Source organism: Diabrotica undecimpunctata, chromosome 8 (assembly GCF_040954645.1).
Source record: "Diabrotica undecimpunctata isolate CICGRU chromosome 8, icDiaUnde3, whole genome shotgun sequence".
In the NCBI taxonomy this organism is placed as follows: Eukaryota; Metazoa; Arthropoda; class Insecta; order Coleoptera; family Chrysomelidae; genus Diabrotica; species Diabrotica undecimpunctata.
Window position 1 is genome coordinate 11454229 of NC_092810.1, and position 18139 is coordinate 11472367.

The window sequence follows — 18139 nt, forward strand, 5'->3', positions numbered from 1 at the left end:
TTAATATGGTTGTAATAAACAAAGCATGTCCTTCAAACAGAGAAAACACAGTTTGCAAACAGATAGTTAAAATTTAAATTGTTAGTACTTCGTGATGTAATAAATAAGTTTCAAATTTTATTATTAAATTTAATTGGGAAGTTGTCGTGTCACTAATGAAGTTAAAAGCACTTAAGAAAAAGTTTACTCTGTTATTTCTAGTCTAGGAGTTTTATGTCTGAGCTAATTACTATGACTCAGATAAACAAATCGTACAAATCGAGATTAATTATTGAACATTATTCATTTATGAAATTGTTCACATATTCAGAGATCAAAATTATCAGGCTACCATTAATTATAATAAGGGAATCTAAAAGTAATACCTTATATTGGAATTTCGTAAATTTCCCTTTAACACTCCGATCGACGACATTTAAATAATAACAAGACCGTACGACGGTGGTATATTGGGACCACTATAGTTTATTTTTATGAACGAGAGAGTAATTAGCATAATTTTAACTGGTAGCTCCGACCACTCCATGGGCGTGCTCAAGATTAATTGAAAAATTACTTTGAATAATTGTAAAAAATAAATGAATTATTTCAGTGTTATAAAGTGTTATGTGTATGTAAACAAAAGTGACCTCTTTTATCACACACTGTATTAGAACTGACTGGCCTACATTAAAAAGGGTTTTAAAAAATTCACATTTTTTTTAATTTTTAAAAATTACAAAAGAGAAAAAGAGTTTTTAAAACCGTCTAAGGTATGTTAAATAGATGAATAAAAATATTAATATAAAACTTACAGCTACTTGTTACAAATCCAAATCAGATTCAGAAGATGAACTTTCAGAACCAAGATTTATAATAACTGGCTCGATCATTTTATCAGTAATATTGTCCAGCTTCCACATTTTTTCCTCTTCTTTAATAGTGTGATTTACTGCCTTTTCCCAGTTTTCAGGTTTTACATTATTTACGGCCTCCAAAAACAACTGTTTAACATCATGAATTTTAAAAGTGGTATTTTTTCTTGAAACTTCACTCTTTATCTGTGCCCATACCAGTTCAATCGGGTTTAATTCACAATGATATGGTGGGGATCTAAGTACTGTCATTCCACGATTTTTGGCAATTTCATCAATTTCGTATTTTTTAAATTTTTCTTTATGAAGGGCACACAACGAATAAAGTTCCTTTGTTATAGATCCGGGATGGTACGTAATATTTTTTGAACTCAGCCAATTCTGCAAGTCTTTTTTTAACCACTTGGTTGTGGGCAGTCCTTCTATAAGTCTGGAGTGATAACTTGCATTATCCATTACTATTACACAGTTCTTAGGAAGAACATCTATCATTTGTTTGAACCATTCTTGAAAGACATCAGCGTTCATGTCTTCATGGTAGTCACCGGTACGAGTTGATTCAAAAGTTAATAAACCACCTTCAACAAAACCGTCTGAACTGCCAATGTGTACTATTATCAGCCTGCGTCCCTTTCCTGATGGTGGGTTTAAACCAGTAGATAAGTTATTTACAAAAGCGTGCCTTTGACTTGTAACAGTTTCATCCCGCCAAAATTTATTTGGTGTATGACCCTCGTTGATCCATGTTTCATCAAGATAAAATATTTTTCTTTTTTGGTTTCTCATTTCCTTTATGGTTCTTAGAAAATGTCTTCTCCATATGACAATATCGCTTCTTTCTAATAAAATAGACTTTCTGGGATTCTTTTTCCAGCGGAAGCCTATTTCTTTTAAAAGTTTCCATAACGTACTTCAACTCATTTCTGGGTAATCCTTATCATCTCGAACTGAGACAAGAACTTTATCCAATGTTGGAAATTCTTGTCTAAAGAAGAATTCATGCACTTTCCGTCGAAGTCCTTCTTTAAAATGATATTCTATTTGAAATTTTGGTTTCTCTGGAGCATTACGTGGCATTTGAAAACTACCACATTTCTCTTCTTTAATAACTCTGTAAATCGTAGATTTCCCAACACCAAGTGTACTGCTAACTAACTCAACGGTCTCATCAACACTTTCACATAAACGTTTGTCTGTAAATGATTTAAAACAATTAAATATTAATGTTTTTTCATTAACTGTTAGAGGACCAATTTTTCGGCGTTTACACGGCACTTCCAAATTTTCCATAACACTAGTATACACAATAAACTGCACCTTGCAACTGAAGTACCTACTTTGAGTGAACTGTTAAGAATTTTGAATACGCCACTTGGACCTTCCTATATACAAAATGGAAAAACCCACTATCACATTTTCTGTGGAATAAGTTTAGAAGGTAATTATCTAGTCAATTACTGTCGTAGATTCCTGGAATTAAAGAATTAAATGTTTGATTGTTGAAACCCTTACTTCGTGGAATGCACTCATTTCAGATAAAATAAAACGTTTTATTTTATCTAAAGAATTAAACTTTATTTTGCAAATAGGCAAAGAATTAAACTTTATTTTGCAAATAGATAAAATAAAACGTTTTATTTTATCTAAAGAATTAAACTTTATTTTGCAAATAGGTAGGTACTTATTAAACTTTTATTGGTTATATATAACCAATAAAATAAACATCTTACATTTCTTGCAAATTCATTAGTACCTGTTAACCTCCATCACTCCGACACTGACAACCTTATTTAGGGATTAGTAATGCTCACAACTATTGTATTCTATTCTGCTCCAACCTTTATACCTGGTGGTCATACTCAATTTAAAATTCTTTTCCTATATACTTCTGTAAACTTGTTGACAAATATCTGTTTTTCATTGAGTCACCCGTATCAACAGTTTAGGGATTTGCATACATAATTTATTGTTTTATTACTCTCTCATACATAAAAATACACTATAATAAGGGTACATTTTTTTCTTTCAATTAGTATTTTTGAAACACAACATTTTTATTTAAAGGGAAAACTTCTACGAACACCTTCATTTGTTTTTTACAAAAAAATTGAATGGGATAATGAGAAATGTTTAGAATTAATTGAATTTTACAAAATGAAACCAGAAATATGGAATGCCAGTCATAAGCTATACTACAATAAATTTAAAAAAAAAATCGACGCTTGGTGTGAAATAGCAACAGAAATAGTGTGGACGAATCATTTAGAAGTTCTGTTGAACTTATCCTTTTTAAAAAATTTGACATGAAAAATCTACGATATCTTCTTTTTTTATATTCTCGTTTTTTACTAACTCAAACATGATTATAAAACTAGTCGCACATATAACTTCTCTTCTCGGGGACATTTTGTACAAACAAGACGGAACGATGGCAAATGTTTGCAAACTTACTCAAATTCTCAAGTTCTTGTTTTTGACAAACTATGCCAAACATATGTTGGCAAACGTTAGCAAATGTTTGCTAATGTTTGTATGTAGATGTTTGAAAATGTTTTTTTGTGAAAATCCATTTTAATTGAAAAAGATTACATTGTATGTTGGAGACGAGATTATCTAAGAACTATTAAAAAGTACCGAGAAGAAGGGAAAACAATTTTTTATTTGGACGAGACTTGGTTAAATGAAGGTCATACTGTACCATATCTATGGGTTGATACAAATGTGAAAAGTTCCCGTCAGGCATTCATCGAAGGTGTATCTACTGGAATAAACAATATTCCCGTTGGAAAAGAACGCAGACTCATAATAGCCCATATTGGAAACGAATACGGTTTTGTCAATGGTGGATTATTAAGTTTTGCCTCAAAGTCAACCAAAGATTACCACGAGGAAATGACTGCTGACGTTTTTGAAGAATATTTTGAGCAAATGTTGGATTTAATTCCAAAAAATTCTGTCATAGTCATGGATAATGCTAGTTACCATTCAAGACTAGCAGAAAAATTGCCAACAACGGCATGGAAAAAAGGAGAGATAATCGAATGTTTGGATAAACACGCAATTGAGTACAAGGAGAATTCGACAAAAAAGGAATTATTACCTATTGTAAGGCAACATAAAGCAGCTTATAAAAAATATATAATTGATGAAGTGGCATTAAACCGTGATGTAATTATTTTAAGTTTACCCCCATACCACTGTGATCTGAATCCGATAGAAAATATATTGTCTCAAGTAAAGGGTGAAGTCGGACGCAACAACAAAACTTTTAAATTAGAAGACTTACAACAATTATTAGAACATTCCTTATCAAAAGTAACTCCAGAAAATTGGAAAAATGCTGTTAGTCATGCTCACAAGGAAGAAAATAAAATGTGGAATTTGGATAATATGACTGATGCAATGCTGGAACCGGTAATAATTAACATTGGAGTTGAAGATTCCTTAGATTCTGAAGAAAGCAGTGAATCTGAAATGGAATTTGATTAAAATAATTTAAAATTAAATTAAAAACAAATTATTTTATATATAACCAATAAAATAAACATCTTACATTTCTTGCAAATTCATTAGTACCTGTTAATCTCCATCACTCCGACACTGGCAACTTTATTTAGGGATTAGTAACCCTCAAAACTATTGTATTCTATTCTGATTCAACCTTTATACCTGGTGGTCATACTCAATTTAAAATTGTTTTCCTATATACTTCTGTAAATTTGTTGACAAATATCTATTTTTCATTGAGTCACCCGTATCAACAGTTTAGGGATTTGCATACATAATGTGCTATCAATATGATGGAAATGGACTATAAATAATTAAAAAATAAATAAAAATCAATTATTTTTTTATTTATGAAATAAGTTTTAAACAGACAATAGTAATATTTTATTAAAATTTTGTTATTTCGTTAACTAAGCCTATTAAATTTCTTGGCGCAACATATATCCCCTACGTTAACTTTCGATAATATCCCATTCCAACGGAACAACACCACAACGCAAACTAAATTAATCGTTTTCTGCATATATTATATTCCTGAAATGAAGCCTGCCAGGAAGTGGTGTTTGTTCCATATCCATTTTCAATAAAAATGAAAATGAAAAATCTTGAGTTCAAGGCGGGAAGGTGAACCGACGATCGATTGTGGCGGATATTTCATTTGTTGTGAAACTATTCGCTAGGTAATGGATTCTACTTTCGTATGCATAAATAATACGTGAAAAATATGCTTATTAGGTTATTATAAGGAACTAGTTTATCTAAATTTCCAATTCTACATATTCGTAAAAACGATTAAACCCTGTTCTTCCCTAAACTTCCCAAAAAACTTATTAACTATGGTATAATTTCACTATTTGAGAGAGTGAGTCATCGTTTAAAGGCCCAGAAATGCGGAAAGCCGTTTGGAAATCCAGTGACGTACACTTACTTTTATTTTAACGTTAATTATATTTTATTTTTCAAATATTAATGTTCGAAATAGGCCACAATATATTTATTTACAAGTTTTTACTGACGTTTCGATCTCTATATCCAAAGACCGCTTTCAACGATATAAATGATAGTTATATTTATTTTATTTGTTAATTATTAGATATTTTTATAATCTTATATTGTTTATTTTCTTTTTTTTTTCTATCTTTAAAAACGGAATAGAGATCGAAACGTCAATGTATTAAACATGTAAATAGATATATTGTGGCTTATGTCCAACCTTCCCCCTAAAAATACAGAATGCCACAAACAAGCAGCTATAGAAAAATAAATATATCTGTCATTTGTATGTTTGAAAACGGTCTCTTTATAGAGATCGAAACGTCCGTAAATTAAACATTTGAATAAATATATTGTGGCTTATTCCCAACATTATTTCTAAAAATACAGAACGACAAGCGAAAAGCCATAGAAAATAAATAATACTATCATTTGTATAATTGAAAACGGTCTCTGGATATAGAGATCGAAACGTCAATAAATAAAGATATGAATAAATATTTTGTGGCTCATTCCCTACATTCCCCTAAAAATACAGAATGCCACAAACAAAAAGCTATAAAAAAGAAGTAATTTTGCAGAAAGTTTACTGATACCAACCGGCTGTCGCGGAAGTTACGCTAAAACGTCTTTTGACGTGACCCGTCCTTAAAGAGTTACACAATGAAATTTTTTTAAAACAAATTTTAAGACAGTTTCCACACCACCCCAGAGGTATGTCTTGTGGCGCGATACTTTTTTTAAATGAGTGTTCGCCAAGAGCCATATTGTCTTATTAAATAAAATGAACAAAACACTTAAACAGTATAAAACAAAACAAAATAAAATCCTATAAAACAAAATAAAATTCTATAAAAACAAAATAAAAATAATGTTTGATGTGTTTAAACACAAACACTATACACACTTACTATGTTCTTCTCGTTTTTTTTTTGTTTTTGGTTTTTTTTATGCTGATGTTCTTATTAAACTATTAGAAAATATTATTCGCTGTCTAAACCTGAAGATGCAGTGCTGCTATCGCTGAAATTATCTTCACCACCTGGTGTAATTATAATTGGCTCTAGTAAAACTTTGATATGAGTGTCAAGTTCCCACATACGATGTTCTTCTTTAATTATGTGGCCTATACATTTAGCCCATTTCTCTGGAGTTACATGGAGGATTGCTTGAATCAAAAGTTTCTTAATTTCGTTTAATTTGAACATTTTGTTATTGCGTGCTACTTCTCCTTTCACTTGCTCCCAGATAAGTTCAATGGGATTAAGTTCACAATGATAAGGTGGTAGACGCAGAACTTTGACACCAGAATCTTTTGCAGTTTCATCTACAGCATATTTAATATATTCAATTTTCCTTAACCGTGCAATGTCAAGTAGCTAAATTTTGAGCATTGATTCTTCGTATGCAATCCCCTTTTCTGTAAGCCATTCTTGAATCCTCCCTTTCAATTTCTTTAATAATCACCTGTTTCGACTCAAATTGAAGAAAACCATCATCAAGAAACCCTGTATCACTTCCTATATGGGTGACGATTAAACGCCGTCCCTTTCCTGATGGAGCTTTTAATCCTGTATATCAGCCTTCTATAAATGCTTCGCGTTTACTTTTGACATTTAAATTTTGCCAAACTTTTCCAACTGTATGATCTTTTCCAACCTTGGTTAATCCAGGTTTCATCCAAATAACATATTTTGTGTCCAGTGCTGCGAATTTTGCGTATTTCTTCTAAATATTTTCTTCTCCGCACAATAATTTTATTTTTTTCTAATAGCATACTTTTTCTGTTGAGTTTTACATATCGAAAGTTCATTTCACGCATGGTCCTGGTTAAGACTCTACGAGATATCTTGGGTAAGGAGTCATCGTTTTCGAGCTCTTGAGAAATATTTTTCAGTGTTGGAATTTCACTCCGAAAATAAAATGAATTTTTCGACGTATAATATTCCTTGTCTCGTCATCCAAAACAATGCTTTTCCTACCTCTAGTTTTACCTTTTTCTTGCTTTTTATTTTCCGATGTACTTTTAAGTACACGATAAATATAGCTAACGGATACTTTTGTTAAACTGCTACAAATGTCGACCGCTTGGCTAACATTTAATTCCATTTTTCTGCCGACACTTCCTTCATAAACGTTTCGTATTATTACCTTCTCTTCGGACGTTAACATTTTCCGTCTCTTTTGCGGCATTTCATTTTTGGAATCAACATCAGAATTTTGCAGTCTTCTCTTGGAACAACTCGGTTTTTCGTCCAACTCCAATAAAACTCAAACCAAATAATCACAGAATATAACTAAAAATTTACTATAAAACAACAAACTATAACACTCGTATTATCAATAACACGTTTTATCAATAACACAAACTTATCGCATAAAATACCCTACCCTCAGAAACGCCAATGTAAATGAACTATTGTTGATGGGCACTCGCTCGACAAAAACTAGTTTTACGGCTTTCTGTGGATCTGAATTGAAACGGAGTTCCGTCGCTAATTCCAAAATTGCCAAACGATTGAAAAATATTGTTTTAAAATATCGATTTTTATTTTATAAATTTAAATATGTAACGAAACGGAACATATAAATAAAATTTATTTCATTACAATTTTGTGCTTAATTTTTACTATTGAAAAAATCAGGTTTTTTTGTATTTTTATGACAGTAATAATCGCTGCGTGGAAGAATACAGGTTTTGTATGACCATAATTACTACTTGTGAACAAGAATTGGCTACACTGTACGACAACTTCTGGTCAAGTCTACTGTAGAGAAGCACAAATAAATATACTACTTTATATATTCTGTAATTTCTTATGAGGAAACGCAAAGTGCAATCGAGAAAACAGGCAGTTTTCGAGGGCCGCTGTGTACATTTAAATTTGAGGATATTCGGCGTTTAAACTATGATATCACTCTTCTAAATTGAGGGTTTCTACTTTAGGTTAGAATACACTCAAAAATGTATATGGGTCAAACATGTCTTGAGGAAGCAAACACAGATTCTACATATATACATACGCTGACTGTTTATTGCATAAGATCATAAATTCCATGAATAATAACAACAAGTTAGCAATGTAAATGTAAATTTGCTTAAAAGCTACGCTATTTTTTTTTTTTTTTTTAGCCATTAAATGTTATTAGCGGGTTTTACAGATTGTACAGTTGTTATTAAATACACTAATTACAAATTGCGTATTAAATTACCAAATTACAAAATGATACATATAATATAACTTAAATTTTGTGTAGTAAACGTATGTCCTTAAGGAATTTGATTGTATTTGATACACTTTTAAATTTTGTCTAGATGAACTTTAGCAAATGGGTAAATGGTATCCATCCAAAGTTCTAATCTAACGTAGAAGAGACAATGAGGAGAAGACAGGAAAATTCTGCAACTATAATTTTGTTATACGCCGTGAATCAAGCGTTCTCGTAACAATTCATTTGAATTTTTTTGTTCATTTAGTACAATGCCCTAACGAATATTATCCTTGACAATACTGTTCTCTGTGTTCGTAATATATATTAACCGGTGAGTTATGAACACGACTCGACTCGTAAAAGAATATTTCAAATTTTATTTCCTGCAACCGACACCATCGTACCAAATATTTTATGAGCAGAGGTTATTACACTAATAAAGAGCTAGACGATTCATTTAGATTAAGGGTAAGGTAGGCGACCTCAACCAAGCGTGCAAAATGTATCGCTAAAATATACATTAATTAAATTTATTAAATTCATAATGAAGTTACGTTGTTTTATTAAGATGTTGGAACATTTTAAGATTTCATTACTATTCAATGCTTTAAAAGGTAAAATGATATGAGCAGATTTTGTTTTCACCGTTTATAGACCGTGGTCTATAATTATTTCCTTCTGATGTTTCGTCTGCAATTGCCGCAGAAACTATCAAAGAGGATATTGTAACAAACGTAACCGTCTACCCTTTACTGATCGCTCATCAGTGGGCGATAACTTCTATTATAGTTTATTTTTATGAACGAGAGAGTAATTAGCATAATTTTAACTGGTAGCTCCGACCACTCCATGGGCGTGCTCTAGATTAATTGAAAAATTACTTTGAATAATTGTAAAAAAATAAATGAATTATTTCAGTGTTATAAAGTGTTATGTGTATGTAAACAAAAGTGACCTCTTTTATCACACACTATATTAGAACTGACTGGCCTACTTTAAAAAGGGTTTTAAAAAATTCACATTTTTTTTAATTTTTAAAAATTACAAAAGAGAAAAAGAGTTTTTAAAACCGTCTAAGGTATGTTAAATAGATGAATAAAAATATTAATATAAAACTTACAGCTACTTGTTACAAATCCAAATCAGATTCAGAAGATGAACTTTCAGAACCAAGATTTATAATAACTGGCTCGATCATTTTATCAGTAATATTGTCCAGCTTCCACATTTTTTCCTCTTCTTTAATAGTGTGATTTACTGCCTTTTCCCAGTTTTCAGGTTTTACATTATTTACGGCCTCCAAAAACAACTGTTTAACATCATGAATTTTAAAAGTGGTATTTTTTCTTGAAACTTCACTCTTTATCTGTGCCCATACCAGTTCAATCGGGTTTAATTCACAATGATATGGTGGGGATCTAAGTACTGTCATTCCACGATTTTTGGCAATTTCATCAATTTCGTATTTTTTAAATTTTTCTTTATGAAGGGCACACAACGAATAAAGTTCCTTTCTTATAGATCCGGGATGGTACGTAATATTTTTTGAACTCAGCCAATTCTGCAAGTCTTTTTTTAACCACTTGGTTGTGGGCAGTCCTTCTATAAGTCTGGAGTGATAACTTGCATTATCCATTACTATTACACAGTTGTTAGGAAGAAGATCTATCATTTGTTCGAACCATTCTTGAAAGACATCAGCGTTCATGTCTTCATGGTAGTCACCGGTACGAGTTGATTCAAAAGTTAATAAACCACCTTCAACAAAACCGTCTGAACTGCCAATGTGTACTAATATCAGCCTGCGTCCCTTTCCTGATGGTGGGTTTAAACCAGTAGATAAGTTATTTACAAAAGCGTGCCTTTGACTTGTAACAGTTTCATCCTGCCAAAATTTATTTGGTGTATGACCCTCGTTGATCCATGTTTCATCAAGATAAAATATTTTTCTTTTTTGGTTTCTCATTTCCTTTATGGTTCTTAGAAAATGAGTACACAACTCTGTTTTACGCACGTTACTGTTTTACGCTTTAAATATAAAATTCCATTAGTTCCGGAATTGCCGCGATTCTCCATCGAAGAGCCCAGAAGGTCGCTCATACTGGTTTTATTCGGCCTGCTTCTGGAAATTTCAAATCGCGGGTGACTCATCAGAATTTAAGTAGACAGGTCTTTCAACTGAGCGCCGAAATAACTAGAATAGAAAAGATATTAGTAATAAATATGTTTACAGTTTTGAGTCATATGAGGCGTCATTATCTGTCGTAACAATAGGCATAAATATGGGTTACGCACAGGGAACCATTTGGAGTCAACGGGACTTCCTTTTTTTAGAAACTTGACATTTAGATAAAGCACAGCCGTATGTAATGTGAAAGGGGTTTAGGAAATGTGTGTTTTTTAAGGCCAAAGGCAAAGAATTCATTGAATAAATTCTTGGCAGATAAGTGCCTTGAGGACACAATGCGATGCCACTTTCAGTAATCAATATTATGTCATAAACACTTCTAGAGGTTTTAAGTTTGGCTCTAATTGGTTAGTAAAACGCATATCGTAGCTTTGAGAGGCTTACTAGTCCAAATTAGATTTGCGAATTAATTTATCTGCGCTATCTTGATACGAACATCTGGTACTTCTTACTTACAAGCTGAAGTCGACAGTCGAAAATAAAAATTCACGCTTTTGTAATGTCAGGATGTTTTGTTTAGTTCAATAATTTGCAATTTAAATTAAAATTTATGTAAAAGTGTAACGTTTAGGCAAAAGTCGTATAGGAAATCAACACAGTTTAATACTGTTAGTTATATTTAGAACATTTCTCATTGTTAATAATGTATTATTCACGTGAGTGTACTGACGTAAGACTTTGATGTATGCTTCAACATTTAAGATGAAAATGTTATGTTTAAAAACTTTTTTGATACGCCTATTTTCTTTTTCAGAGTAACTACATAAAGACCTCAAAGTACTCGTTACTGACGTTCCTGCCATTGAACTTATTCGAACAGTTTCAACGCTTGGCGAACTTCTACTTTTTGTGCCTTCTCGTGTTACAGTTGATACCAGCGATCAGCAGTCTCACGCCAGTTACCACAGCGCTACCCCTCATCGGTGTGCTCGGACTCACTGCCGTCAAGGATGCCTATGATGACATTGTAAGTAATACATTTTTTATTTACGGGTCACTGGCTATTTAACTAGTTAAAAGTTTTACCTAATAGCTGGATGAGGTCCAAATTCATTCAACTACCAAGAAAAAACCTTCAAAGGTTTACAAATTAAACTAATGCAGGAATTAAGAGAGAATTGGAGATGTTCTAAATCTAAAGAATACAGAATCCTAAAAAACTTAACTATTTTAATTTCATGCTGAATTCAATATAAAGTATTAAAAACTACTGTTAGAAGAAAAACGATAAATAATACTTCATTTATTTTACTAACGGAAAAAAATAATTTTACTCTGTGTTGCTATGAGGACACACTGTATAAACGATTTCAGTAATGTCAGATTTCAAAGTTCGGTTCGTAGATTGACGTCAGGTCATGAGTCAGGTTCATGATATTTTGTAAGACCAATAACGAGGATATTACGGCAACTAATATTGAAAGAATGTAAACAAAATAAAAAGTTCGAGCTAGAATAGTTTGAATTTCTAGTTGAATAGAGAACAAGATAGCTAATATTGAAAATAATTTATATATTACTAGTGATTTTGCCCCTCACCATGCGACGGGGGGTCCAATTAATTGCATCTACAATCACTCCACTTAATTTTTTTCTGTCTTCCTCCTATTAAAGCTAAGACATTTTCTGAGAGTCGCTGAACTTTTTGCGTAAAATCGTCTTATAAAATCGACCTATGTAGAAAACGTAGTTTGGCAATTTATTTGTTGGGGAAGCTCAATTTTTGTATTATATTTTTTACCAATCACCAAATTCGCAGCCAATTTTTTAGGATCAACAAAATTTTCAAAATAATTAAAAATTAAATTTTTAAAATAATAAACTTCTTGCATGAAAGGGCCGGTCTTTTGACCTCCAGATAAATATTGTCCTATCTGACAGATAGTTTGAAGGATAGACATTTATTTATAAAATAAAATGTACCCGTCTTTTTACGTCAAATTATGTTGCTGTTAGTTATCTGTAAGATAGGGTAAGAGCACCAGTTATTGGCCTCTTAAGGAGAGCACGTCGATATATCTATGAAATGTTTTGTCACTGTGGCCTATTGTAACTATTTTTAATACCATGGAATTTTATTATTATTTCTACATATTGCAAAATTTTATTACGTTAATATTTCATGTGTGAAAATATTTTATATGTGTTCTTTTGTAAACGTGCAAATGAACCAGTTATTGGCCACCCTGTTCCAGTTATTGACACCATATGCGTTAGTGATTGGCCATCATTTTTTAAAGAGATATTTTACCAAATAATTCGTAAGTTAAAATAGATAGATAGGTAGGTGTTTGGGTAAGCAAGGATTTTGTGATGAATGTGGACACAAAAAAAGACACATGTCAAAGTAAACTTTTATTTTTTATTTTGGCAAGATTCGCAAACATATACTTGATCTGTGTCGCCATAGAATCTTGTTATGCAAGTTACATGATATGTTCTAAGACACATTTGGCATCTAATGCCTTCTTTACACTCTGTAATATTTAGTACACATAGATAACACGCACCTTTAGTAACTTTTTGGTTTTTAAAATGTGATGGAATGTTTGATACCAAGTTTTTATTTTTAAAACGCGAAAGAACGTTTGATACCAAGTTTCGATTTTCAGACTGTGTGAAGGAATATTTGATAATAAATTATCAGATAGAATTGTAATTTTTGTTGAGGACTGATCTGTATTATCATCAAATAATTTCCGTTTGGGTACAATTTTTTTCTCAGGGCTTGGAGATTTAGTGTGGGCGAGAAATATTTGCGGAGATAATCTCAAATTCACTTCTGGTGTAGGTGAATGGTTGAAAATGTCAATATTATCTTGGTTATTTACAGAGGTTGATGATTTTGTGTGAGAATGAGATTCTGGTATAGGAACTTTGACAAATTCAGGTAGTGGTGGCTCAAAAACCTCAATATTGTTACTTCTACTTTCCTGGTTTAGAGAAGAAAACACTTTCAATGCATTTTTATCTTTTTTTGATATTTTTCAATGATAATGTGAACTTTTACACCTTTTTTTAATTTTGTTGAGGTCATTTCTATGGGTTGTCTACTTTGCTCTTCAGACTTAAAAGTTTTAGCTAATTTTTTGGGATTTTTATTATTCGAGCTTTTTATTTTTTTTTTGATTTTCCTTAATACTCTGTTTTTCTTTTCTTTCAAGTTTCCTCTGTTCCTTTTTACGCCCCTCTTCTAATTTTTTTTCCATTTTTTCTTTTTCTATTTTTCTTCTATCTGATGAAGTTAGAACAAATGGAAGCTTTTGAGTTTCCTTCTTTCCGATTCGTACTAGAGTATCTGGCCATATTAAGTAAGTCACAATAGATTTATTTGTAGCATTTACAGATATATTTTCAGAAATGTTTAGGGATTTCTCGGGTTTTTTGGTTTTTTGACCTTTTTTAACCGTTTTGTCAAACTTGATTCAGCTTGATTTGTATATTCTTATATTCTTTGCATGTTGAAAATTTCATTCTCAGGTACCATCAAGGTTTCGTTCTCGATTTTAGGAATGTTTACAATTTCAGTATCATCTATTATTACAGGTATATCATTTCTATCGAAAATTACTTCACTTGTATCTAAAAATTTTACTTCTTCGTCTAAAATATTTTCTTGTTCGTCGTTTGTAGAAATTTTTACCGATGCTAAAAAGATTTGTTTCAATATTTGGTAATCATCAGATTGAGTTTTACAATTATTTCGACAAAGCTCTTTAATTTTGTCATTGCCAACTATTTCAAAAAATTATTTATAAGAAATTGTTGTATTTGGATCAATAAGTGTAGGTAAATCATTGTGCTTATTCAGATTATCTTCAGTTTCAAATTCTTTCCCAAGATATTTTGAATAGTCAAGAGCAGAAGAATTCCAAGGAAATATACCGCATGCCATAAACCCACTTCTGATAACATCTGGATTTAACCTATCTATAGCAGATTTTAAAACAGGGGCAAACTGTACTTTCGTTAACACTTTTTGGGGGTTGTCTCTCCTAAACTGAAGCACAGCTTTGTTCCAAAATGTTTTTAGAGGCTTAAATGCAGCCACATCCGCTGGTTGCAATAATCTCGTGGCATTAGGATATAAAGCTACAAAAATAATTTTTAAATCTGTGCAAAGTTGACTTGTCTGTATAGTTTAATGGGTTTTATGCCCATCAACAAAAAGTATCACCGGACGTGTAATATTATTTCGATCTAAATAAGGGTTAAATATATTTCCAATATATTCATAAAAGTTTTTGTTGTCCATCCAACCATTTTCAGTTAAACCAACACCCCACGAATTCGGCACAGCACTTAGTATATCATTTGGCAATCTTTTATGGGGATAAATTATCATAGGAGGTAAAACATTGCCTATTGCAGAAAATGTGAACATAACTGTTAAGTTAACCTTTGGGTTATGTTCAATTTAATAGACGTTTCTGGAACCCTTCATAGCCAAAACCTTTTTATTTTTGGGACATAGATAAAAACATGTCTCGTTACCATTGAAGATTCTTGTTGGGTCTTGAAAAACGTCTGAAAGTCCTTTTTTGACTGGATTAAATGGATTAACTCTAAGGTTACTCTCTAAAAATGATTTAACGGAGTCCTTAATGTCGTCAACACGAACAGGAAATCCTCTATTTTGACAATGAAAAATCCAGAGTTTCAGTTGTTCCTCTTCATCCTTCGAAAGAAATGGATCTGGTTCATGGGTTATCTTGTAATGAAATTTTTTACTTTTCCGGTAACTTATAGTGGCTCTGGGAATATTAAAAATTCTTGAGGCTTCTCGCTCACTCATACCATTTTTAATTAACTCTAACGCTTTTTTAACATCGTCTTCGGAATACTTTTTTTTTATAATTGTTTTCAGTTTTAGATCGTTTTGGCATATTTTCTAATTTATGTTAATTAGTTATTGGCCACATATAAAACACTAGTTATTAACATATGTCAATCACTAGATTCTTACAAAATCTAATGTTTGAGTTATTGGCCATCTAGGCCAATAACTGATACATTGATAATTTCATGTATTAGTAGTTGGCCACCTTAAAATTTACGTTATTTGTATAAATAACGTTATATTCGTTATGCAGTTTGGAACAGGACATACACTATATTCTCACAAAAACATAAAATATAAAGTAGAAAGTAAATTGCAGTATATAATACTTCGCGACCAACACAAGTTTCTATAGGTAAATAACAAAATTTCGGTTGCAAACTAGCGGCACAGAACAGTGTCTCATTCAACATCGAATACTGACTAAAATTTAATGGTTACCTTGAAACTAGATGTGTCATACTCTAGAAGACATGTTGCCAAACTTTAAAAAAGTAGTTAGAATTAACAAAATACCAACATTTTCCTAATTCTAATCAAAACATATTAGTAGGCCAATAACTAGCACATGGCCAACAACTGGTGCATTTACCCTAAATGTAAAATTTATTTCGGAGCACACAAATATTTAAATAATTGTCAAAGAAATCACAGTAATGTTTTAATATCTCTTTTGATTATACAATTTGTGGTGGCAGGTACGAATTAAATTTTGTAAAGAAAAATTTAATAATGAATACAAAAAATACATGTTTAATCATTCTTCTCAGTGTTTTTCCTAAGAACACTAAAATATTATATAAGGTTAGCTTCGTCAACTTCAAAAAGTTCAGTAATGTCTTTTATCATTTAGCAATTCATCTTTAAAATTGTCTTAATTTTGATCTCTCGCTATGTTATACTCGTAGAATGTTGCTGTAGATTAGAAGAATCTTTTCAACCTTACAGGCACTTTTACTAGATGAAATAGTACCTAAACCTTTGTTTAGGCACTGATAATCTCCTTGTAAGAACCTATTTCTATTATCTCCATTTAAACTTCTGATCAAGAATACAGAATTATTTATTTCTACCTGGTAGGTACTGTCCTCGTACGCTCTGCTCTAGGATATTTCGTGAATTTGGTGTGCGAAATACCTTAGGCACTTATCCCTTTTTCAAATTGGGACGTTGAATTGTTTTCGAAGGATAATAAAATAAAACTAATTTGTAGAAGGCGAAGACAAAGCCTCAGAGTCTAAGGTAGGTAGGTAGGTTTAGGGCTCTAGGAGAGACCGAGGTAGACTGCAGCAGGCTCCATCCACGGTCGGTGTACCATTCCTCCCAGCGAGTTCGTCTTCTTCTCTGCTATCAGGATCCCATCCGCTTATCCTAGGGTCTCGTAGGCGAGTTTGCCCGCGGACCACATATCTGGAGGGCGGACAGAGACTGTGGCTACTTCAGGCTCTTCGTAGCTTCTAGGGCTTCAAGCGTCGAAGAAGGATGGCTTGTTGAGACACCTGGTACACGGAAGGCATCAGGACTGCTGCAAAGCTCGATGGCGGAGTGTTAGAGTATAGCTTTCTAACACTCCGTGGCTCTCCCCACTGTTCGCTTGACTTCAACCCATGTTGAACAAACGAACAAACACCCAAGGCAAGACACAAAAACAAGAATCTATAAAGCAGCAATTAGACCTATATTAACATACACGGCGGAGACAAGACCTCACACACTTAAAACGAGACGACTACTAGAAACAACAGAGATGAAAATACTCCGACGAATATCAGGGAAAAGTCTGTTGGATAGGGAGAGAAGCGAAAACATAAGAAGAGCTTGCAATATAGAAGACATAAATGGATGGGTGACAAAACGGAAATACGAGTGGAATGAACACATTAGTAGAATGGCAGAGGATAGGATAGTACGAATAGCACGAGATAAAGTCATCAAAAAATGGACGAAGAAGTATTGGCAGACCACGAAAAAGATGGTGCTATAATTTGAACAATTTTAGAGGCTAATATTGAAGAAGAAACAGGCTTTAAAGCCTACATACAAGAAGAAAGAAGAAGAATAAGAGCAAAATTAAGTATGCAATGAAAACGAGAAAATACGATTATTTCGAAAAAAAAAATAAGATTACGTAATAAGAAATATCAATCTACTTTTTTTATAGGATTTCTAATTAAAGTTACATTTTTGAATTTTCAGTCTCTCTATTATTTCACTTCTTAGAAAATTAACTTTATCACCTTCCTCAATAATTTGTGTAAATTGTAAATATTATTTATTTATACAGAATGTATAGTTGTTGTTCTTTGAATAACAAAACATATTCATAAAGTAATTATTTTGGAAAGGTTCTAGTAAACAAACAAAGAAATATTATCAGAGATTATATCACTGAGTTATAAATTTCGTAGGTGTTGAATTTAACTATTTTTAAAACTGGATTTATAGAATCGCTCGCTATATTATAATCTTGGTTGAGGTTGGGTGTGTAGCAATTTCAACCTTGAAAAAAATTGTAGTATTATATCATCCAACTACAAACACAAA

At 32.0% G+C, this 18139-nt stretch overlaps 1 protein-coding gene across 4 annotated transcripts in view; it reads left to right on the top strand.

The window, feature by feature from the left end:
* Positions 1-18139, top strand: part of ATP8B (ATPase phospholipid transporting 8B) — a 294637-nt gene that overhangs the window by 228882 nt on the left and 47616 nt on the right. For all 4 annotated transcript variants that reach the window (XM_072539697.1, XM_072539698.1, XM_072539695.1 and 1 more), the window contains one exon: positions 11510-11722. In XM_072539697.1, the coding sequence (XP_072395798.1) occupies positions 11510-11722 (213 nt within the window). The remainder of the gene's footprint in view (positions 1-11509; positions 11723-18139) is intronic.